Source organism: Hemitrygon akajei, chromosome 13 (genome assembly GCF_048418815.1).
Source record: "Hemitrygon akajei chromosome 13, sHemAka1.3, whole genome shotgun sequence".
NCBI lineage: Eukaryota > Metazoa > Chordata > Chondrichthyes > Myliobatiformes > Dasyatidae > Hemitrygon > Hemitrygon akajei.
The window spans coordinates 89,895,372-89,919,358 of record NC_133136.1 but is presented as its reverse complement, the minus strand read 5'-3'; the positions used below and the strand labels follow the sequence as shown (position 1 = coordinate 89,919,358).

General features: G+C 42.1%; 1 protein-coding gene across 5 annotated transcripts in view; it reads left to right on the top strand.

Annotated features, from left to right (window-relative positions):
* The window catches only part of ppef2a (protein phosphatase with EF-hand domain 2a), a 70,045-nt gene that overhangs the window by 30,946 nt on the left and 15,112 nt on the right, over positions 1-23,987 (top strand). For 3 of the 5 annotated variants that reach the window (XM_073065065.1, XM_073065062.1, XM_073065063.1), the window contains exons 7-15: positions 490-607; positions 1,839-1,885; positions 8,352-8,518; positions 11,177-11,213; positions 11,315-11,464; positions 12,259-12,633; positions 14,909-15,094; positions 15,774-15,916; positions 18,850-18,956. In XM_073065065.1, the coding sequence (XP_072921166.1) occupies positions 490-607; positions 1,839-1,885; positions 8,352-8,518; positions 11,177-11,213; positions 11,315-11,464; positions 12,259-12,633; positions 14,909-15,094; positions 15,774-15,916; positions 18,850-18,956 (1,330 nt within the window). The remainder of the gene's footprint in view (positions 1-489; positions 608-1,838; positions 1,886-8,351; positions 8,519-11,176; positions 11,214-11,314; positions 11,465-12,258; positions 12,634-14,908; positions 15,095-15,773; positions 15,917-18,849; positions 18,957-23,987) is intronic. The other 2 variants (XM_073065064.1, XM_073065066.1) reach the window with 2 other exon arrangements.

The following is a 23,987-nucleotide window of genomic DNA, read 5'->3' as shown; positions in this document are numbered from 1 at the left end:
CTAGGTCATCACACTTCCACTGCCAACATAGCATACCCTCAACTCACTAACACTAACCGTACATCTTTGGAATACGGGAGGAGATTGGAACACCTGAAGAAACTCATGCAGTCACGGGGAGAATGTACAAACTCCTTACAGGAATCAGACCCCAGTTGGTATCGCTGGTGCTGTAATAGCGTTACACTACCGTATCACCCCCTACCGTGCCAGCAGTAAATCTGTTTCTACCATGCATTACCACACTTCTAATGCTATGGAAGCTTATAGGAGAGTAAATAGAGTAGGCCCCAGAATCTGCCTCTCTGTAATACCTTTTGTCATGAAAACTCTTCTAAGGTCATAAAGAAAGTTACAAGTGAACTGACAGAATATACTTAATTAGATAAGGACTTAAAGGAATATTTCTGTGCCTTTAGTCCATGAAGCTTTTGCAATGGTTCATTCTTCTAATTCCTGCAAGTTCTAAATCACCAACGTTTCTCCCAGCAGCGACTACATGCTCGCTATGTGTTGCAACTTCTGAGTGAAACTAGGAAACATCTGGAGCATTTGCCAAATATCAACCAGATCTCCACCTGCTACAGTAAAGAGATTACTATCTGTGGTAAGCAGTAACGTCCACTACACAACTCTAAGGGAAATGATAGAATTGATATCCTCTGTCAATTATCTGTCACATCAGATTTATATATACTGTAGAGTAATGATTCAGCTGGAATGATTGAGGTCCATAGCTGATAACACAAGTGGAACAACTGTTGAACAATTCAATATTTTTCCAGCTTGTGACTCAGTCTGATGCAGATGTTATTTTATAAAAGATTCCAATCGTAGAACAGTGCACCACATTGGGAGGACATACTGAGACTCTGTTAGCTCCTTCAAAGAGCAATCCATCTTCTTTCTGTAACTAGTTTAAAGAAGAACTACTCCTCTTCAGGTTTGGAGCTTGAATGTCTGTCCTTGTCCTTTCCCCATCTATGGTTGCACCTGGGCCAGGGTTGAATTCTGTCATCACCTTCAACCTTCGCTAAGGCCCTGGACAGCCACATCATTGATAAACAGACCTGGAGTCCAATTCACATGAACAGTGACAATTCAGTAATTTAGGATTTGTTTTAGGTGTGTGCCTAAAATGCAAATTGGGTATCACTAGATCCTTAGTACCTGAACATCATGCCTGCCTTTCCTTTCTATTAGGCTTCTTCTGAAAAGTCCTACAGAGGTTTTACTGATAGACTTGGACGTTGCTGCTAGTAGTCATTCTTCCGATTACTTTGCTATATGAATAGTTCCCTGCTATTATCTTTTCTCATCCACTGAAGGCATTGACTCACGCTCAGTTATGGCCCCGCATGTTCTAGCTATTTCTCTTAGCTCATGTACTGTATGTGAAGATACTTCTTAAGAGATCCAGATAAAGATCGTGCTGGCAACCTGTTTCATCAAGTTTAGCCACCTTCCAATTTGTCCTCTCCTCAATGTAATGCTTTTTCATCCATGAGAATAAATTTTAAATAATTGGTATGGCACATTCCTATATTAGATAAATGGCTCAACTCCAATGAAATCATTTGAATTAACACAAAAATCTCGGTGCCAATAGCTATTGTTCAGCATTCAGTTCTAAAGTTAGTAATGCTAGTCTAAAGTATTTGCTATTAGACTTCCAGAGTACTCTCTATAGACAAATTCTGTGCCATACCAGCAGGAACTGTTCTTGTTTTAGATTTCCAGTTATCACAGATAATCCTTTTTTACATACAATCTTTGAATATATTCTTCTTTGTTGAAATATTGCATGAAATCTTATATTTTTTCCATTGAATTTATAGGTGACTTGCATGGCAAATTGGATGATTTATTTTTAATATTCTACAAGGTATGAGTTTTGAAAGCTCATTGTTAAAGTATTAAATGCATGCCTAATGTCTTAGAAAACAACACCATCTTATTTGTTACTATGATTATACTGAAGCTTATTTTAATGGCTTCTATCTGTAACTTCTTTTCCTTCAAAGTTCAATTTTAGCTGTACTTAGAATTTACAAACCTATAACAGAATTTAAACCTGATACGATTCTCAACTACAAAACTGCCCCTTGGAAATAACTTTACTTGCTTATAATGTGGATAAAATTACATTGGGATTTTCAAGGGGTTTTTTTCTCTCAATGTTAATGGCGTGCACGTACTACTCAGTACTCCAAAGGATTTTGTATTAGGACAATGGAAATGATACAGTGATGTCCAATCACAAATCCAATTGAAAACATGACTCACACAGAGCACAGAAATGGACTGTCTGCCGATCAGATCCAATCTGATCTTTTTGCCCATTTACATTAATCCCATTTGCCTGAAAGGTTTGATACCTATGCTCACCTACTTAAAAAGGTCTCTCTAAATGCCTCTTACACGTGGTAATTATATCTGATACCATCACCTCCTCTGACAGCACATTCCACATATCAACCAATCCCTGTGTAAAAAAATAAATTTACCCTCAGATTCACTTTAAAACTCCTATATCTCACCTTAAGTCCACACCCTTTTGATATCCATGCCATGGGAAAAATACTTTGAATATCCACCCTTTCTTGCCAGGAAATGTAGAGGAGGCTTGACTCAAAAGCAGAGCAGCTGAGACGATTTAGTGGTAAATGATATTTTACTGATAAACTGCAAAATAATAAGCCACAAGAGGCTACAAAACAACTGAGAACAGATACTTAACACAACAAGGCAATAAGGTAATTGAAGGCTAGGAGCAACTGGTTGAGGCTGGCTGGTTCAGCGGGTGAAGGAAGGGCTGTGGGACGAGAGTTGGGTTTAAATAGGCTGTAGGTGATGAGTCGGAAACAAGCGGCAGGTGACTCCTGTTAGCTGGTTGGAGACTGGGAGGTGCCTGCCTGTGCAGGCTCCCAACGGCCCAGGACGATCCCGATAGATCCAGTGGAACCCCTCAGTGAGTGGTGGATCTAAGATAAAACTGGACGGCATCCAACACCTGACCTCTAGGCATACCATTCCCAGTTGGCCAGGTACTTCACACCCTGTCCGTCAACTAACGAAACGTTTACACTGGCCCACCTTCTTTAGCTCTAGAGGTCCATAGACAGGACATGTGGAAGGTAGGTTTGATCCCGAGGGTCGGTGACAGCTGGAGTCAGTAAGTGACTAGGTTGATGCGATGGGTAAAGGGACCAATGAACCGAGGCAAGAGCTTGCAGGAGTCTGTGCATGGGGCAGATCATATGTGGATGGGCCGACACGGTCCTTAGGCCAGAGTAGTCTGGCTGGGCACTGACAGCAGTAGGTGCAGTTGGCAGCCAGGTTGGCCCTCAATGCCTTCTTCCAAACATTCCAGCAACAACAAACCAGGGCCCTGGTGGATGGGACCTCCATGGCTCTTCCATTGGGAACAACTTCTTCTCCCAGAGAATTGTGGGGGTGTGGAATGCACTGCCTCGGAAGGTAGTGGAGGCCAATTCTCTGGATGCTTTCAAGAAGGAGCTAGATAGGTATCTTATGGATAGGGGAATCAAGGGATATGGGGACAAGGCAGGAACCGGGTATTGATAGTAGATAATCAGCCATGATCTCAGAATGGCGGTGCAGGCTCGAAGGGCTGAATCATCTATTTCTGCACCTATTGTCTATTGTCTATAACATCAGTTGGTAACCATGAAGCACTTCAAAGGGTAACATACCTGTGGCAGAGGAGATGTGTATATTGTGGGACAGTCTGGCCCAGAGCAGATAGTGGATGGGTTAGAGGTGGCAAAGCACTGCCGAAAGCTCTCCACTTGCTGATTGGTTCTTTCTGATTGACCATTGGTCTGTGGATGATAGCCAAACTCACTGAGATGCAGGGAAGGGAGCAGAAGGCTTGCCAGAAGATGGAGACAAATTGTGGGACTTGGTCTAACACAATGTCCAAGCATCTACATGTTGCAGATCTAGTTCTGTCATCCCAGTGGATGACGGGAAGTTTGAGGAGGGCAATGAAGTGGGCCACCTTGGAGAACCAGTACACTAAAATCACGATCATCATGGCCCCATCGGATTGGTGGAAAACCTGTGATGAAATCCTTGCCGATGTGGGACTGGTAGGGACCAGAGAGCTGCTGGTTAGAGGAGTTGGACAGGACACAGTTGAGGGCAGGAAGCAATGAACTGACATACATCTGCAATCACGGTGTGCCTCCAGAACTGGCATTACAGAAAATTTGGAGTCCGTCCTGCAGCTGGAGAGGGGCAAGGAGTGGGCCCACTGGGGTGCTGGCCCCCAGAGTGTACATGCCAATGTCATATGTGCTGGCTGGAGCCGACTTATGCTGTAGGGCCTGGTGAATCTGGTTCTCAAGATCCCGAACAATCAGGGCTAGGATCTGCGAGAATGGAATGATGGGATGAGGGTCGATCTCCATTTCAACTGGGTTGAACTATCATGACAGGGCGTCCACCTTAGTGTTCTTGGAGCTGGGTTGGTAGGAGATGGTGAAGTTGAATTGCTTGAAGGAGACAGTCCAGTGAACCTGACATGGGTTGAGTTGGCGGGACAGTTGTATGGATATGAGGTTCTGGTTGTCAGTCCAGACCTAGAAAGGCTAATTGTTTCCCATCAGCCAATATCTCTAATCCATCAAGCTCCATTTAATGGTGACTAGCTCCCTGTCTCCTACTTCATAAACGTACTCCATAGATTTGAACTTGAGCAAGAAGGCGGCACAAGGGTCTGGTCCTTGCTGGGAGGGGATAGGTCTGTGGCCCATGTCAGAAATGTCCACCTCTACCACAAAAGGTCTGGAGGGGTTTGGATGGCGGAAATTGGGAGCAATGGTGAAGCTCCTCAAAAGCATAGTCTGCAGCAGCAAAGTAGGTTGTCCATGAGGTAGGTGATTTGGTGAAGGTGGTGAGAGGACCGGCCATTTTGGCTGTAGTTCCTGATGAAGCTGCAGTAGAAGTTAGAGAAACACTGTAGTTATTTGAGGGAGCATGGAGAGATTGGCCTGTTAGCTGGTCAGACCCAGTCAACGACATTGCATACTTATTCTGGATACATGGTTATGGCTTGCGGTGAAAGGAAGGTAGTGACTGAGGTGTGGAACTGGCATTTGTCTAACTTGCAATACAGCTGGTTTTTGAGGAGATGCTGAAGGACTGACTGGAGGTGACAGACGTGGTCTTGGAGAAGAAGATGTTGTCGAGGCTGATGAACACATACCTATGTTTATTATCAATGTCACACTTCAACTCATTACTCTGGCTGAAATTTTCCCCTATCATCTGCTTGTCCTTCCTCATGGTTTCACTATACACTGCATCTGCTTGTGTACTAACTGCCCCATCCTCAGCCCTATCACTCCAGTTCCCAGCTAGTTCATTACACTACACCCAAAATGCATTGTTGGCATTTTCAAGAAACTGTGGACTTGGACTCTTTAGTCTGTTTTTCTCCCTCATCATTCCTCAGAGCCCATTCAATTGCCGTATATGTTCTACCCCTATTTGGTTTCCCAAAGCACATCACCTTGCACTTGATGGGATTGGATTCCATTTGCAATTGCTAATCTGACTCATGAAATTGCTATTTGGACATAAACAACATTTTAATTTTGCTTGCGAATGTTTCTGCTCTTATGTCCGTCACTAGTCTTTGGCCAAAAGACACAAACTGTAGTCACAACTTGCCCACAAAGGTACACATTGTATTGACTTTCCACTTATTGCAAGCTAACATGATACATGATGCAGACCCTGAACTCCAGTGGTGAATGTGTGTAGTCACTGTGTAAAGCAAGGCCCTGTGAAGCAGGTGCTCGTGCTTATTCACTGGTGAAAATACCATTCACCGATCGCTGGACAGAGAAAGAGACAACATTACGCTCTGTTTTTGAATGAAAAGATTTCCTGGAGTTCAGCTGGTTATTTATACAACTTGTAGAGCCAGCTGTGTCCTGAGATACTTGAAACGTGCAGGTCTCATTCTGATGCCCAGAGAGCAGAGCCACGCAGGTCAGTGCTCTTCCTAGGCGGTAAGGAAATTCTCAGTGCATGGTTGGTTTATTTGAAGGTCAAGGCTGACTTGGAGGCTGTCCCTGAGGAGTCCGAGGCTGTCTTCCTGCCACCTTGCCCAATGACGCTATTAAAAGAATCAACATTTCACAAGGCAAGTGCAGCTGTAACAACTGCTGCTGCCTGTCTTCCAATATTGTGTTGTGTGGGGGTTAGGTTTGTTTTCTGGAGTCTTCTCTACCTATTCTCCTGAGTTTGCATGGCAGGTGTGATAAAGTGACCTGTTTTCTTTTTTTAAAATCTTTTTATTAATTTTAAACAAACATAAATGAAACATGAATACAGAGAGTTTGAAAGTGCATAATTAATAGGTTAAGTATACATTCATATAGATGATAATCCATATATAATAACCTCCCAAACTCATAGTAATTACAAAAAAAGGGAGTAAAAAAACATCCCCAAAAAAGAAGAAAAGGAAAAAAAACCTAACCAACATGGGCCATTGCATCATGTCAAATATACACAGTAGCGTCAATAACTCCGCACCTCCATCCAAATAATTAAGGATAATAGAAGCAGGGTTTAGGAAAAGTCAGTTTAACTAATATGAAAATGTTGAATAAATGGTCTCCAAGTTTCTTCAAATTTAAATGAAGAATCAAAGACAACACTTCTAATTTTTTCTAAGCTCAAACAAGAAATAGTTTGAGTAAACCACTGAAATATAGTTGGAGGATTAATTTCTTTCCAGTTCAATAGGAAAGATCTTCTAGCCATTAATGTAACAAGTGCAATCATCCGTCGAGTAAACCATTGGTAAACCAAAAATTGCAGTACTAGGATGCAGTTGCAATTTGATATTCAGAACTGTTGAAATAATACCAAAAAGATCTTTCCAATAATTTTGCAAACAAGGGCAAGACCAAAACATGTGGGTCAGTGAAGCTACTTCAGAATGACATCTGTCACAGGTTGGTCTGTTTTCTTGTGATAAACATGTAGAATTGGTCCTGAGGTGCTTCATGATAGATCTGGAATGGGTAAACAAACAATCTCCTGTTTCTGCAGCAGCTTTAGTCGTTGAATCTGCTCCCATTCAATCACCTAGCCATCTACCCTGCTTCCCGTCTCTATGGGGCTGCTGCACATCCTTGACCATCCGGGTATTTAGTGCTCTGAAATTATGCTTTGGTCCATTGGGCTATACCCAACCACAACATAATTGCTTGCTCCTGCTGTCCTTGACGTTGCCGCAGCAAACAGCCCAATCCCAAGCCTGCAAATCTTGATATAACCCTCCACCCTCAGAACACCCGTCATCCAGGTTTCAGCTGACTGCACATGATCAGCTCAGAATGCACCCTTCCCTCATCTAACACAGGCAGAGTCAATCAAATCCATGCTAGAGCTTTCCAGGGTGACTAGAGTGGCCTGGAGTATGGTTAAGGATCTGGGAGGCATTGCACTTCCATCTGCTCATTTTAAACTAGTCAGTAAGGAGTGCAGCACAAAAGCTTAGGGGCAGGAGACCCAGATTCTCATCTAAGTTAATCCTGTCTTCCCACACTCATCCTACCTCCAGCCATCCATCACGTGGAGCCTGGCCTATCATTTGATAAGATCATCATCTGATCTGATTATTAGCTTCAACTCCACTTTACATCCCAAATCCCCACAAATTATCAATCCCCAATAATCTATTTTTCTGTCCTGATGATCTCGGGCCAAAACAACATCCCTCCATAGTTGCTGCCTGGCTAGCTGAGCTCCTCCAACATTTTGCATGTGTTACACGATCTCAGTCTGATTATACCCAGTGACTACATTTTAGAGTATTCCAAAGGGCGTCAACCATTTGAGAGAATTTCCTCTTCACCTCAGGTCTACATTGGGCAATTCCAAATTCTTAGACTCTGGACCCCAGGAATCATCTCACAGCAACTACCTTGTCAAACCCCTCATGAGACTATAAGGTTGGCTCTCATTCTTTTACTTTACAGACAATACAGTATTGTAGCCCTTTAATAATCTTACAATCATGTTTGGAACCAGAGTAGCTGGAGTGAGTTTTTGTTTCAACTGATACCTCTTCAGAGCATTGAACAGAGGACCGAGGAAGGGAAGCTGTTATTAGAGAGTGGTGTGAAGTGGCCCATATTGATTTAAAGAAACTGATAATCAGCGGTGTTATGATTTTCACCCATTTAAACATGTTGAAATTATCCAGTTATATGACAAGTAGGTAATATGTTGCTGCACTTATCACTGTTTAGGTCATTTAAAACATTTCTCATTGTTAACCTGATTTTTTTTCCATCAACCAGAATGGGCTTCCATCTCCAGAGAAGGTGTATGTCTTTAATGGAGACTATGTTGACAGAGGGAAGCATTCTATTGAGATTCTCCTGATCCTGTTTGCATTTCTACTTGTCTATCCAAAAGGAATCTATTTAAACAGAGGCAACCATGAAGATCATATCATCAATTTAAGGTGAAAACTCAGCAAAATCCATTCATTATTTGTGTTGGGTTCCTGCATCGTGTTTCAATGAATCTGTTGATCCTACAGAGCAGTAAGACTGCAGTGCCTATTGGGCCACTAGAGCTTCAGGAGGGCAATGTGGAATCAACCAGAATCCCAGTTCCTGATCACCATCTAGTGAGCAGTTCTGGAACAACACCTATCAGACACAAGGGGTGAAGAGAATTGAGTGGAGCTTTGTATGTACTATGTCAGGCATAATCTGTCAAAGGCTAAATAACAATTACTTGAATAAACTACAAAAGACAACACTGGACAACATTTTTTTCTAAAGTGTTGCTTCCTTAGAATTTTTTTTGTTTTAATAGACTGCTTGAAGCTGAACACAAATATAATTTCAGACTACTTGTATCACATAAGAATTTGAAGAAACAGGAAAACCTTTCAGCTTACATTGTTAATTGAATTGAATTGTGAATTGAAATAACAAATACAGGAGATAACAAAAAAAGGATCATGATAGGGAAATTTCATGATCAGCAGCCCAAAATCCATATGATACATCCAAAAGTATTCAGGATGCAAAATCTCTGTTGTCCAGTGAACTATACAGCAAGTACAGGTATTCAATCACTGAAACTCATAAAAACTGGCAGTGAAAAGATGAACTCCATCAGCGGTGCTAAATTTTCTCGTTCTTTTCCAGCAGACTTGGTACTCATGCTGTTATAATGGGTGGAATATTGGAAAAATAGGGCTTTCTTCCCTTCAAGGCCTGTGCTACCAATAACCATTTAACAGAGTGAAAATCTGCCACAGATGAAGAGTCTCAACCTGAAACATTGACCATCCATTTTCCTCTACAAAAGCTTCCTGATTGGCTGAGTTTCTTTTGCAGTTGTTTTTGTCACAATCTCTAGCCAGTCTCTAATTTCCCTGAAAGTTTTGGCCCTGTAACAAAACCAGTCACAAATCATCCTCCTTTACAAACTTGAGATCACTCTAAACATCATTGCATGGGTCCTAACTTGCACCAGTCCATTGTCATCCCTGTGTTCACTGACACTCGATGGTTTCTGGTTGAACACTGCGCGTTTGAATGTCCTCATCAAATCAGCATCTAGTGGGCACCAGAGTTTTATTCAAATCACAACACAACCTTGATCCTTTCTCCACTTTGCATTTTTTTTCAGCCCTATCACTGTCCAAAACTCCAATTCTGATTCCTTGCCAATCACAGCTTTTAAACACCTCAATAGTCTCCAAGCCTTCAGCTGCCAAAGCATAAATTCTACTGTTCCTCCCTAAACTTTTCTACACTTCTCCTTTTAGAATCTCCATAAAACTGGCCAAGCATTTGGTCATCTTTATATCACAATGTCAAACTTTATTTTAGACATGCTTTAGTGATATGTTTTACTGTATTAAATGAATTTTATTTGTACTGTAGGGTAAACTGAAGGATGGTTTGGTATTGTTACTAAAATCAGCTTTGAAATAATTAATAAAGCCAGAATCTACTTATTTTTGCAGTAGAGTTTCAATCCTCTACACAAAGAAGTTAAGCGGCACATCTTTGTCCAAAATATAAAATGTCTTCAATATCTCTCTGAATGATAATGTATTCCTAAGCCCCTACACAGATAGCCTGACTCCAGTTTTACAGTTTGTCAAAGTATCTATCCCCTCATTCAAATCCCAGCATTAGCAATACTGTATCATAGTTATCTCCTTTAGTCAAGAACTTTTAAACCAGAGAAAATGATCGTTACTGTTACCATTCAAGGTACCAAAATGTATCAAATTTCCACATAACATTTCATCCAGGTAATTTAGATTGAATGTCCGTATTCTGTTCTTGCAATTAAGAAGAAAACTTTGGCCTGCCTTCAAAAGATTTTTATGGCAATAAGGAAATGGGGAGATATTGAGTTAGTTACTGGGATAAAAGATCATCCATAATCCTACTGAACGCATAACAGAGCAGATAAAACGAGGCTGAATTGTCAATTTCTGCTTCTTATGTTCTTGTGTTACCTAAAACTGCACATAATACTCTGGCTGTAATCCAATTACATTGAAAGAGTGCAGAGAAAATTTGTAAGAATGTTGCTAGCACTTGATGATCTGAGTTATAGGGAGAGCTTACACACGTTAAGACTTTATTCCCTAGAGCATAGGAAAATGAGGCAAGATTTGTTAGAGATATACAAAATTATGAGGGGTATAGTAGGGTTAATGCAAGCATGCTTTTTCCCCTGAGGTTGGGTGAGACTAGAACTAGATATCATGAATAAAGGGTGAAAGGTGAAATGTTTAATGCAAGATGAGAGACCTTCTTCACCCAGAGTGTGAAATGACTGCAGCGGAAGTAGCAAACACAGGGTCATTAAAAAAATTTTAAAAATTCTTTTCAACATTAAAAAGAAATTTAGATAGGTACATAGATGAGTGAGATATGGAAGGCTATGGTCCAGGTGCAGTCGATGGGACTAGGCTGATTAATAGTTCAGCAAGACTAGATGGGCCAAAGAGCAAACATGGGCCAAAGGGCCTGTTTGCACCGTAGCGTTCTATAACTAAGGCTCTTATTGATGAGGCTTATTGAACCACTTTTATTTCTTGAAACTTAATTCATTCAGTTATCACTGTATTTCACTATTCCAGGTATGGATTCACAAAGGAAGTGATGCAAAAATACCAGGTGAACATTTGAGTTATTTCTGTGACTTCCCTGAAAACATTGATAAAGTTGTCTTTGTTTATTTGAATACTGTTTGCTTAGGATTTTTATATTTGTTTTAGGTGCACGGAACTAGAATATTGAAATTACTACAGAGCGTATTCAGTTGGTTGCCATTAGCCACTGTCATAGATGAAAAGGTTTTGATTATACATGGAGGTATTTCAGAAACAACAGATCTGAACTTCTTGGGCAAAATTGACAGACATAAGGTACAGTCTGACCTTTAATGTAACACTAAATGTCTGTGGTATAAAAGAAAAGCATATCACTTTGTTTTGAAAAGAATAGTTTATTATTTTCTTTAAATTGGCATTATTTTATTTAAATATACAGTACTGTAAAGTTTTAGTCGATCAACAAAACTTTACTTCTTCATGTGCTAGAAAATCTTCCAGGCTTCAAATGTTCTGGATCTTTGTTCTCCTCCAGCTCTGACCTCTTATACATCCTCAGATTTAAGAACTTTCCCACTGGCAGCAGTGTGTCCTGAGCTGATATGGCTCCAGGCTCCAGAATTCCTCATCCAGACTTCTTAAAGCTCTCTCTGTTCCAAATATATTCCTTAGAACCTATGAATTTCTTTAGCCAGAAAATGACAAATCCTGAGGCTGAGGAGGCTGTGTGATTGGATGCTTCTAAAGCAGAGGTTGATACATTCTTGACTAGTTGGGGGGTTAAAGGTTACAGGGAGAAAGCAGAATAATGGGGTTGAAAAACAATTTTAAAACATCCATGTAAAAATGGTGGAGTTGACCTGAGGGGCAAAACTCAGCTTCTCTGTCTTCTGGTCTTAAGTTTCTAGTCGTTGGAATTAACATCTTACTTTGTGGTTGTTGCGAAAAAGCTTTTATGTTATTGGTATCACTTTTACTAAATTCTATAAATATAGATTGTTATTATTGAAACAAGGCTCATTAAATGCAATGAAAGCAGATGGATAAGTAAAATGCAGACACTTCAGAAGAATGGTTCTTTCTAACAACAAACTTGTCCACTATGCTAGTATGTTTCAATCTTGAAGCCACCTGAAAGGAGGAGAATCGGATGGAACAAACATGTCTCAGATCAGGAGCAATACTTTAGTGAGAACAGTGAGCACCATGTGAAGCCCAATCAAACTCCAAGGAATAATTCAGTTTCTGACATCTTTAGTCTTCATGCTCACACAGACGACAATCTGAGGAGGAAGAGTTCTAGCACAATATATGTCAAGAGAAAAGAAATCACTGAAAGAGTGCAGCGTTCAGTTGAAGAGGAATTAGAAAAATGCCGAAGACAAGTGGGCTTCAGCAATCTGTATGAAGATCCCAAATCACTAACACTACCAGATTCAGATCCTTGTGAATTCTTTGACTCAGATGAGCATGAAAGGAAGCAGGTAAGTTCAGCTATATTAAATGCTTGTCAATATACTTCAGTTGTAAAGTTGCATGAGCAAAGGACTGGAAAATGAGAAAACTGTATGAAGTAAAGAAGTGATTATTTCTTTACATCAAAGGCATTCAAGAGTAATAAAAAGGCAAATACCAAAACAGTGAATCAAATGGGTTGTGAAGTCTCCTTCATTTGAACCAGCCTTGCAATGTTTAGAGATAGGGTCGGGGGTGGGGGAAACTTAATGGTTGAATATTCATTGTGCTCACATTTGGGTGTAAGCGTGGGTGTACTTGCTTGAAACATCCAGTTACTCGAAGGAGAAATCAATATTCATGACATCAAGTTAGAGACTACCCAAATGGAATATAAGGTGTTGCTCCTCAACTCTGAGGCTGACCTCATCAGGGCATAAGAGGTCAGACTGACATATGGGAATGGGAATCAGCATTAAAATGTTGGGCCACCGGTAAGTTCCACTTTTGGTGACAAAATGGTCCCCTAATTTACAAAGGGTCTTACCAATATTGAGGAGGCCGCATTGGGAGCACCGGACACAATGGATCACCCTAGCAGATTCACAGGTGAAGTGTTGATTCACCCGGAAGGACTGTTTAGGGCATTGAATGGAGGTGAGGGAGGAGGTGAATGGGCAGGTGGAGCACGTTGGCTACTTTTTGGGATAAGTGCCAGGAGGGAAAATAGTGTGGAGGGACAAATGGACAAGGGAATAATGGAGAGAGAGATCCTTGAAAGCGGAGGAGGGGGAGATAAAGATTTGTTTGATGGTGGGTACCCTTCGGAGGTGCTGGAAGCTGCAGAGAATGATATGTTGGATGCGGAGGCTCATAGTGTGGTAGGCAAGGACAAGAAGAACTCTATCATTGTTAAGGTGGCGGGAAGATGGGGTGAGTGCAAGTGTTCGGGAAATGGAGATGTGAGGAGGGCAGACAATGAATGTTTGGAAATCTAAAATTTGCTCACTTCTACTGACACACTAATGCAGAAGAAAATAAATAAATATCTAAACCACATTTATATATAAAAAATCTAGGGTGCCTAAGACTTTTGCACAGTACTGTATCTCAACTCCAGAACTATTTCAACTGGGGTTAGGGTGGAAGCACATTAAACAGACTAGAAACATTTGCAATATAGTCTCTTCTAGCACTTGATGAAATGCTTTGAACTGATTATATAAAGTCTAACATTGTAAGTACTTCAATGATACCATTCAAAGGTTGCTTGTATTATCTTTAAACTTGCTATTCTGTTTCATGTTTTCAATGACAACTGTTTTTCTGACTCCTAACGTCATTAACAATAACTATTCATTTGTAGCTTTCAGAATAACATATGCTATATTTACCTGATAATCTGGGTTTAAAAGGATTTTATGGATCTTGTTAGCAGGGTCAACATTAATTGCTCTTTTATATCTGCCTTTCTGAAGATGCTGGCTAGCCATGTTCTCTAATCACTGCATTCTTTCAGGTGAAGGTACTATTGGGAGTATAGGGAGCTTCAGGATTTAGATCTCTGATGAGGAAGGCCAGTGGAGAGGAATTCACAAGCAGTGGTGATCCTGTAGCTGTAAATGTAGTCTGCAATTCTACTATAATCGGCCAGGCAGTCACTGTATCTAATTGGGAGCAGACTGTGTAAAACTGCTTGTGGATGTATGCAATTTCTTGAAATACAGAAGTTTGCACAAGATCAGCTATTGCTGAAAAGAGGGATTGTAGAATTGGTCCTGAATTATGGGAGGCCAGGTGAAGGATCAAATGGCTTCTCAGGATTGTGGTTATCGTTTACATGCATTAATGTTTTCCAAAGTCAACCCACATAATTGCTCACATACAACAAGAGATTCTGCTGTTGCTGGAAATCCAGAGCAACAAATACAACATGCTGGTGGAACTCAACAAGTCAGGCAGCCTCTAAGGAAAGGAATAAACAGTCAGGATTGGAAAGCAAGGATGAAGCCAGTATAAGAAAGTGGGGGGGGAGTGGAAGCAGTACAAGCTAGCAGGTGAAAGGTGAGACCAGGTGTGGGGGAAGGTGGGTGTGTAGCGAGGTGGGATGAAGTGGGAGGGGGAGATAAGTGGAAGAGATAAAGGATTGCTGTCAGTTATTTCTCATTCCTACTTGCTCTTACTACTTTGAACCATGACAGACCCCGGGATCTGGATTTAAAGGATATTAAAAGAGGTCATGAATAACTTAACAGATTTAACAGCTCATTTAGAAATTGAAAATGTTCTTTCTCTCTTCTCAAGATTGTGGACATTTTATGGAGTGACCCAATGCATCAGGAAGGCTGCATCGCAAACTCCGCCAGAGGAGGCGGGTGCTACTTCGGACCCGATGTGACAGAGAAGATCCTGCGAAAGCACAATTTGCAACTCTTGATCAGGTCCCATGAGTGCAAACAAGAGGGTTACGAGTACTGCCACAACCAAAAGGTATGAATACACATCCGTTCAGCCCAGTGAAAGGAACATCACTGCCACCCCAGCTCAAATGAGTCCAGCCCCACCAGTGTCTTTGAACATGACCACTTATAATATCAGCAGGTAATGAGCTTCTGCACATGACATTGGGGTGCTGTGCAAAATAAATGGGAACAAATGTATTAATGAAAAATTAGAGATTAGTTTTACGTGTGAGTTTATAAAGTTACTTATGTTTCCAACATATTCTCACAAACAATGGAAAGTGTGGTTTTTTTTGCATGCATTGTTCTAGATGTAACACTGCAAATGCCAGGTTCACAGTGTTGTGAGAAATGGCTGTTGCTTTCTCACAGTTCCAGAGACCCAAGCTCAACACTGACCTATAGAAGTTTGCACATTCTCTCTCTGACCATGGGGACATCCCTCGGGTACCCTGGCTTCCTCCTAAATATGTGCTGGTTAATTGGAAATATGACAGACCCCATTTTGTGGGATGTTGCAGGCAGTGAGTACCTGCTTATCCTATGAGATGATCTTCCCTAGTGCCACTTGCCGATTGAGATGGGCACTCGGGCACGATCCGGGCATAGCTGAGAAACAGCTTGGCCAAACTACTCCAATGATGAATGTGCTTTGTTTCTAAGACAGTCAGTTCATAGATGACATTGTCAATTTGATATTCATGCAGGTCTTGACCATATTTTCTGCTTCAAATTATTATGAAATTGGCAGCAACAGAGGAGCTTATGTGAAGCTTGGGCCCGACCTCGTTCCCCACTTCATGCAATATCAGGTCAATCAAAGCACTCGCAAGCTAACCTTGAGGCAAAGGTGCGTAAAATAAATGCAGCGGTAACCTCTGCACAGTGATGGTCAGACTGTATGTTACAAACAGACCTGCTGCTCCGCCTCTCTAAAGTCCACCCACCACTATGACAAGGACATTACAACATTGCAGCAGAATACACCGGGATAGAGGTTGGAATCAAGTTTGCCTTTGTAATGGGGCAGCAAGTCTTAAACAGTAAATAGCTGAAACAGGGCTGTGTGCTCTCCTCTCTCTTACATTCCACTTCAGGTGGGAGATACAGGGGTGATGGGATGGCAGAGTAAGGCAGTCACCAAGAAGACAAGTTGGCATTGCAAAATGGTCACTTTCCCATTAATAGGCATCTGTTAGTCTCGTGAGACCATGGATTTGAGGCCTGGGCAGGGTTGTATGGGAGACCGGCAGTTGCCCAAGCTGCAAGCCTTCCCCTCTCCACACCACCAATGTTGTCCAAGGGAAGGGCACTAGGACCCATGCAGCTTGGCACTGGTATCGTTACAGAGCAATGTGTTGTTAAGTGCCTTGCTCAAGGGAACAACACGCTGCCTCAGCTGAGGCTCGAACTAATGACCTTCAGATCACTAGACCGATGCCTTATCCACTAGGCCACACGCCAACACCGCTTTCCCATTATTATTCATTAAATCATTAATGAAAATCGCATTAAAAAATAAAGACTCTGGTTGTGATTTTTTTTTCTTGCCAATGGGTTTTTGTCACAGTTATAAACAACTGGTAATTAACTGTCAATAGTGACTGCTCAACACTTTGTATAAAAGGATAGGGCATGCAGGCCTAGCCTTCCCAATTGTACCTGCAAATTGCAAGGTCCTCTATTGCAGGATGTAACTTGCATATCCAGCAGCCTTTCACGTTGCTGGCCAACAAATGTCTCTTTCACTTATAAATGTACATCAGGTGGACTTTAGTAATTAATGAGAAATCAATAGATTTTGGAGCACTAAGGAAGAAAAGGGATATAGGATCAGGTGGGAAACTGGATTTTGAGAACAGTATCAGTCACAAACTTAGTAATTGGTGGAGCAGGTGTATGCACATCCTTGGTTTTCATAATCTTAATATCTTCCAAGATTCAATTTCTCCTTTGACCTCATTACTACAAAGCTTGTTAGTCTCAAATGTACATCATTTTAGGTTTGAAGATCAAAGCTACACATAATTCTCTAGCTGTAGTGGCAGGAATAATTCTTTCCTTTATACTCTATTTCTCCTTGCCATCAGGTCAACTTGCCAATTACCATCCTAAGCTACAGCTGAATATAAACTGCCCACATTTTATGTAAGAGCTGTGAATATTTCTTGTTCATATTGCCAAAGTAATCATTGTAGTTTTCACTTGTCAAGAGGCACCACAAATTGTAGGATGAACAAATTATTCCCATCAGGTAATGTTGCAACTTACTTACTTCCTGCCCATAATGCCTGCTGGCGTTTAGGGAAATGATGATCCTCCATCTCTGCAACACACACAAAATGCTGGAGGAACTCAGCAGGTCAGGCAACATCTATGGAAAAGAGTAAATAGTCGATGTTTTTGGCCAAGACCCTTCATGAGTCCTGATAAGGGTCTCAGACTGAAGCATCAACTGTTCACTCTTTTCCATAGATGCTGCCTGGCCTGCTGAGTTCCTCCAGAAATTTGTACTTGCTGCTTGGATTTCCAGCATCTGTAGGTTTTCTTGTGTTTGTCCTCCATCTCTGTCTGCTTGAAACCAGTTTTGGTCTTGGTGGCTTCCTTCGTTGTGCCAGTAGCTTCCTCGCTGTTTTCACTACTGACACCCACGCAAGTCCAGGTTGGAGACTCAGGAATACTGTCGCACACAGATGTAGAAGGATCCTTCATTGCTGTTTTGTTTGTCCAGTCAGAGTTGTTATCCTTGAGCTGAACCCCCTAACCTGAAGGACCAATGGACCACTCTTAGTCTGGCCTCTACCCTTTGACCTGCCTGGCATGGGTGACCCTAGCCAAAGCATAAACCCCTGATTCCAGCCAGTATGGTTCTCCTGGTCATTGAGGCACACAAGCCTCCAAAACACAACATGGTTGTGGAGGCAGTTGCAAAGCCAGACAAAAATTGCAGGAAGCCAAAGTAAAATTATTACCGGTATGTAGGTTTTCCAAGGATCCCAATGCAATCTGAGTAACATGACAGTCAGAACTTACCCAAACTAAATAATACAAGTTCATCTCACAGTATTGCAACTCTGGATCCATGGCTCTAATTGCAGACCAGGGTAATGAGGGCTGAGAATAAACTGAATAAACAGTCCTCAAGTTATAACAGGAAATTGGGAATCCTGTACAACAATTGAATCAGAATTATTGTCATGGTCTTGGATGAGGTGAAACTTGTTTTGTGGCAGCAGTACAACGCAAGACATAAAATCTACTACAAATTACAAAAAGTAAATAGAGCAAAAGAAATGAAAAACATGTTCATGGGCCATTCAGAAACCTGATGGTGAAGTGGTGTGGGTCTTCAGGCTCATTTAACTCCTACCCAATGGTAGCAATGAGAAGAGAGTATACTTAAGCTGTTTTATTCCCATTTTATCCTACAATCACTGGGCTTCTAATTACACTCCACTTCATAACTGCTGAATCACAAGAGAGTGAAGGTGCTGGCACATGGAGCAACACACACTAAAAGCTGGCAGAATTCAGGCAACATCTATGGATGGAAAATAAACAGTTGCTGTTTCAGGAGGGGAGATGCTAGTATGGTCTGATAGAAAATTATTGACCTGAAATATTAAGTTTCTCTCTGAGAAGCTGTATGACTGCTGAATAGTTTCATCTGTTTCTGCTTCGAAGATTGTGAGTACTCACTCTATATTATTTTTGATTTTGTTTTACTGGACATGCAAACATATTTTGATCCATAATTTGGTATGGCTTTTGTTATAAACCCAGAGTGAGCAGGATTGAGAGGTCAGCACTGGGAGCTCTACAAGAGAAAATTTTTGCCCACAAATCGGATCTCATCAGTGCTTTTAAGCATTATGACAAGGATAAAACAGGTAAGCTCACAAAGGTCCAGTTGCAGATTTAAAAAACCAATTTGTTTCTGATAAGTTGAAGTTTTATGGCCAAATGATTGATTGTATAATCCAGTACTGAGCACATTTTACTTATTAAACTGCTAACTTTCTGCTGACTCTCACTGTAATAGAAATCAAATCTGTATAGCACTGTTAAGCTCTGCCAAAAGCAAAGCAGTTACATGATTTGTGTTTTCCTCAGATGCTGCCTGATCTGAGCCTGAGTACGTGCTTTTCATTTATTCTGACGAACCTGGGATCAGGTAATGGGGGAGACGGTTAGAGCAGTGGTGTGCTCCGTATGCAGTATGTGGGAGGTCAGGGTCAACACAGTTGTCCCTGATGACTACACCTGCAATAGATGCATCCAGCTGCAGCTCCTATCAGACCGAGTTAGGGAACTGGAGCAGGAGCTGGATGAACTACGGATCATTCGGGAGGCAGAGGCAGAGATAGATAAGAGTTATCGGGAGGTAGTCACACCAAAAAGACAGGAGGTAGGCAAATGGGTGACAGTCAAGAGAGGCAGGGGGAGCAGACAGAGAGAGAAGAGCACCCCTGTGGCCGTTCCCATCAAAAATAAGTATACCATTTTGGACACTGCTGGTGGGGATGACCTACCAGGAACAAGCTGCAGTGGTCCTGTCTCTGGCACTGAGGTTGGACCCTCGACTAGGAAGGGGAGGAGGGAAGAGAAGAGAGCGGTATTGATAGGGGATTCTATAGTCAGGGGGCGCGGATAGGAGATTTTGTGGGGAAGATCCGGAGTCTCGGATGGTATGTTGCTTCCCTGGTGCCGGGTTCCGAGACATCTCAGATCGGGTGCAGGTTATTCTCGAGAGGGAGGGCAAGAATCCAGATGTTGTGGTCCATGTAGGGACCAATGACGTGGGTAGGATGAGTGAGGGGGTCCTGCGTAGGGAGTTCAGGGAGTTAGGAGTGAAGCTGAAGAGCAGGACCTCCAGGGTAACAATCTCAGGATTGCTACCTGTGCCACGTGCGAATGAGGCAAGGAACAGAAAGATTATAAAGATTAATACGTGGCTGAGAGGATGGTGCAGGAGGGAGGGCTTCAGGTTTGTAGATAATTGGGCTTTGTTCCAGGGAAGGTGGGATCTGTTCCGAAGGGACGGTTTACACCTGAACTGGAGCGGTACTAACATTCTTGCAGAGAAGTTTGCTAGTGCTTCTTGGGGGGGTTTAAACTAAATTTGCAGGGGTCGGGGATCCAGAATATGAGAGAGAGAGAGGATAGCGAGAGGAAGAATAAAGGACACGGTTCCGGAATATTAAGTGTGTAGTAGAGAAAGGTGAGGCGGAACAAGTGATAAGGAGGACACATGTACAGAGGGATGGTCTGACGGAACATGAAGTTAAATGTGTTGAAAGAATAAGTAAATTTAGGAAGGACAACAAAATTCTAAGGGCGTATAGCCCAATGGGAGTTCGGGGAGCTGGGTTAAGCACAATAGGCAGCAATTCAAACAGAGAGAGGAGAAATGGGCTAAAAATTCTATATCTGAATGCACGAAGAGTCAGAAATAAGGCGGATGAGCTTGAAGCTCAGGTGCGAATGGGTAACTATGATGTTGTTGGGATAACGGAGACATGGCTGCAGGGAGATCAGACCTGGGAAATGAATGTACAAGGGTATACGTGCTATCGTAGGGACAGAAATGTGGGCAGAGGGGGTGGGGTGGCCCGGTTGGTGAGGAATGAGATTCAGTCCTTTGCAAGGGGGGACATAGGGTCAGGAGAAGTAGAGTCTGTGTGGATAGAACTGAGGAACAGTCAGGGCAAAAGGACCCAAATGGGTGTTGTCTACAGGCCACCAAACAGTAGCATGGATATTGGGTGCAAGTTGAATAGGGAGTTAACATTGGCATGTGGCAAAGGTAATGTCGCAGTAGTTATGGGGGATTTCAACATGCAGGTGAACTGGGAGAATCAGGTTGGTGCTGGGCCACAGGATAGGGAGTTTGTAGAGTGCCTACGGGATGCATTCTTGGAACAGCTTGTACGAGAGCCGACCAGGGACAAGGTTATTCTGGATTTAGTGTTATGTAATGAACAGGATTTGATAAGCGATCTTGCAGTAAAGGAGCCATTAGGAGGTAGTGATCATAATATGATAAGTTTTTATCTGCAATTTGAGAAGGATAAGGGCAGCTCGGAGGTGTCAGTGCTGCAGTTGAACAGGGGAAACTATGGAGCCATGAGGGAGGAGCTGGCCAAAGTTAACTGGACAGATAGCCTAGCAGAAAAGACAGTGGAACAGCAATGGCAGGTATTCTTGGGAATAATGCACAAGGTGCAAAATCAGTTCATCCCCCGGAGAAGGAAGGATTCGAAGGGGGGAAAGGGGCCACAGTGGTTGACAAAGGAAGTCAGAGATTGCATAGCATTAAAAAAAAAGGAAGTATGACAGAGCTAAGGTGAGTGGGAGGACAGATGATTGGGAAGTTTTTAAGGAACAACAGAACTTAACTAAAAAGGCAATACGGGGAGAAAAAATAAGGTACGAACACGAGCTAGCCAGGAATATAAAGGAAGATAGCAAAAGCTTTTTTAGGTATGTGAAGAGAAAGAAGATAGTTAAGAACAATGTTGGGCCCTTGAAGAATGAATTGGGTGAAATTGTTATGGGAAACAGAGAAATGGCAGAAGAATTTAATGAGTACTTTAGATCTGTTTTCACTAAGAAAGACACAAGCAATCTCCCAGATGTATGGATGGGCCAAGGACATGGGGTAACAGAGGAAATGAAACAGATTGGCATTAGGAAGGAAACGGTGATGAGTAGACTGATGGGACTGAAGGCTGACAAATTCCCAGGTCCAGATGGTCTGCATCCTAGGGTACTAAAGGAGGTGGCCCTGGAAATTGCGGACGCATTGGTAATCATTTTCCAATGTTCGTTAGATTCAGGATCAGTTCCTGAGGATTGGAGAATGGCTAATGTTATCCCACTTTTTAAGAAAGGAGGGAGGGAGAAAACAGAGAACTATCGACCTGTCAGCCTGACATCAGTGGTGGGGAAGATGCTAGAGTCCATTATTAAGGATGAAATAGTGGCATATCTAGATAGCAGTGATAGGATTGGGCCGAGCCAGTATGGATTTACCAAGGGTAAATCATGCTTGACTAATCTGTTGGAGTTTTTTGAGGATGTAACCAGGAAGTTAGACAGGGGAGATCCAGTGGATGTAGTGTACCTCGATTTTCAGAAGGCATTTGATAAGGTCCCACATAGGAGATTGGTGGGTAAAATCAAAGCTCAGGGCATCGGGGGGAAGACATTGACATGGATAGAAAACTGGTTGGCAGATAGAAAGCAAAGGGTAGCGGTGAATGGGTGTTTCTCGGAATGGCAGGTGGTGACTAGTGGGGTGCCACAGGGCTCGGTATTGGGAACACAGCTGTTTACAATTTACATCAACGATTTGGATGAAGGCATTGAGAATAACATCAGCAAATTTGCTGATGATACTAAGCTGGGTGGCAGTGTGACATGTGATGAGGATGTTAGCAGAATTCAGGGTGACTTGGATAGGCTGGGTGAGTGGGCAGATACTTGGCAGATGACGTTTAATGTGAATAAGTGTGAGGTTATCCACTTTGGGAGTAAGAACAGGAAGGCAGATTATTATCTGAACGGTGTAGAGTTAGGTAAGGGAGAAATACAAAGAGATCTAGGAGTCCTTGTTCATCAGTCACTGAAGGTGAATGAGCAAGTGCAGCAGGCAGTGAAGAAGGCTAATGGAATGTTGGCCTTTATTACAAAGGGAATTGAGTACAAGAGCAAGGAAATCCTCTTGCATTTGTACAGAGCCCTGGTGAGACCACACCTGGAGTATTGTGTAGTTTTGGTCTCCAGGGTTAAGGAAGGACATCCTGGCTGTAGAGGAAGTGCAGCGTAGATTCACAAGGTTAATTCCTGGGATGTCTGGACAGTCTTACGCAGAGAGGTTAGAGAGACTGGGCTTGTACACGCTGGAATTAAGGAGATTGAGAGGGGATCTGATTGAAACATATAAGATTATTAAGGGATTGGACAAGATAGAGGCAGGAAATATGTTCCAGATGCTGGGAGAGTCCAGTACCAGAGGGCATGGTTTGAGAATAAGGGGTAGGTAATTTAGGACAGAGTTAAGGAAAAACTTCTTCTCCCAGAGAATTGTGGGGGTCTGGAATGCACTGCCTCGGAAGGTAGTGGAGGCCAATTCTCTGGATGCTTTCAAGAAGGAGTTAAATAGGTATCTTATGGATAGGGGAATCAAGGGATATGGGGACAAGGCAGGAACCGGGTATTGATAGTAGATGATCAGCCATGATCTCAAAATGGCGGTGCAGGCTCGAAGGGCTGAATGGTCTACTTCTGCACCTATTGTCTATTGTTTCTCCAGCATCTTGTGTCTGTTGCCTAGGTCTTACAGGGTTTATCTTAACTAGGCTTTTTTTTAAAACAAGCATTAAGTATTTAAAACTCAGCACACAAGGATGTTTTAAAAAGTGAATTTTCAGGTTCCAGACTATTTGTATATGTCAGTAAGTATGTTCTAGTACCTGATTTTTGTGATTAATCCAATGTTTTCATTCCATTAAAAAAATTACTTTGACCTGATGAAAGATCAGGTGGGGGAGGGGCCTGGTGCTTTTTGCTGAGGCAGATGGGGGGAGGGTTGATGTTTTTGCTGATGCTTGTGCGTGGGAAGGGGGAAGTGGGGGGCTTAGGGGTTCTAACCTTTTCCTGCCATTCATTCTTTGGAGTTTTCTTCTGTCTCGTGGATGTCTGCAGAAAGTAGGAATTTCAGGTTGTATACTGTATTCATTCTCTGATATTGAATTGGACCATTGAACCATTGAAATAATAACAACACCTAATCCAAAAGCTTCAAGCATAGATGTTAGCATCGTACGTGGAGGGTGCATACTGCTTCAAGAATAGAGTCTGTTGTAGATAATGCATTGTCCTTTATGTTTCATCCTCCACAGATTGTAGGTATAAAC